Raw genomic sequence first — 1,258 nt, forward strand, 5'->3', positions numbered from 1 at the left:
ATCTGTCTTCTTAGTTGCCCATTGTTAACATCAAACTGAAACTGAAAAACATATTTTACATCTCCCTAATATAATTCTGTGTATATTCATGAAAAGTTATCCTTCCAAACTGTTATATCAAGCTTTTGAGAGTATCACATTGGGAACATATTACCCTGTTACATATAAAGTTGCTCATAGTTCATAACCTCTGTTGATGTTGTTATTTCTTATTGTAATGTGTAGCTTTGGGCTGATAAATTATTCCTGTATTTAGTATTGTATTTTTATTTGTCTGAGAAAACATAGTTTTGTCATTTGGATGGTAATATTATTTAAGCAAAAATCCCGTGTAAATACTGCAAGTTGCATGGAGTTACTAACTGAAGATTTTTAACCAGGAGTAATATGAAATACATTTTTGCTAAAATCATTTCAGTTTTGAAAGATTTATTGCAGTCCTAAGCATGATTAAGAAGTCAAGACTATGAGACCCTGTTTGATAACTGACACTCTCCTGGTGCTTGCCTAAGTTTTATGATGTATGTTGCAGTCATTTTAGATTTGAACATCAACTTGATTTCTGGTGCTCAGATTTGAAGTAGCAATATACTAATATAAATAAATTATATATGGCATACATAGCCATCTGCTGAAAAAGTACTAATGTAAAAGACTTCAGCAAGCACTCCAAGACAGACATAGACCTAGGCGTGACTACACTGCAGAAAGCTGTTGCTGACTAACCCTTGTCCGTTGTGGGTGTTGTTTGTGTCCAGGTGACGACAATCTGGTCTCCTCCATGTTTGGTAAGCAGCAGCACGTCACGCTCCCGTTCTATGAAGGACAGTTACGCTACACCAGTAAGTCTTAATTATGAATGATAATATCAGGAATGTAGCTCTTCTATGCGCTTTTTGGAAAATCCAGGAAAAATTCAGAATGTTTCTAAAAGTTTGTCAAGATTATTTATCTGTTATTATGTTTGTGTATACTTTAAGGTTAAAGAATAAGACAACTGTAGAATTACGTGAAATTTGAGGTTTAGAATACATTAAGAGTGCAGTTCTTGATTTTTCCTGCATTGATATCTTGTCAGTGCATGACAAGTTGTCCTTTCTGTGTTAGTGGTGGCTTATTGCATGGAAACAGAATTTCAGTTTATTAGTGTTGCTTATGCTACTGTATAAGCTCAGTATTCATGGAGAGAATTAGTGCTTTAATGATTCTGTGTTAGCATGGGGACAACTTGCTATCAGTAAGGTTTATTCTTGCATGC

At 34.5% G+C, this 1,258-nt stretch overlaps 1 protein-coding gene across 1 annotated transcript in view; it reads left to right on the top strand.

Moving 5' to 3' along the window:
- Window positions 1–1,258, top strand: part of LOC119581700 (ankyrin-2-like) — a gene marked incomplete at its 5' end in the record, with an annotated part of 102,055 nt that overhangs the window by 9,862 nt on the left and 90,935 nt on the right. Inside the window, 1 exon segment of the mRNA XM_037929821.1 lies at window positions 759–842. Coding sequence (XP_037785749.1) covers window positions 759–842 — 84 coding nt within the window.

Source organism: Penaeus monodon, chromosome 15, assembly GCF_015228065.2.
Source record: "Penaeus monodon isolate SGIC_2016 chromosome 15, NSTDA_Pmon_1, whole genome shotgun sequence".
NCBI lineage: Eukaryota > Metazoa > Arthropoda > Malacostraca > Decapoda > Penaeidae > Penaeus > Penaeus monodon.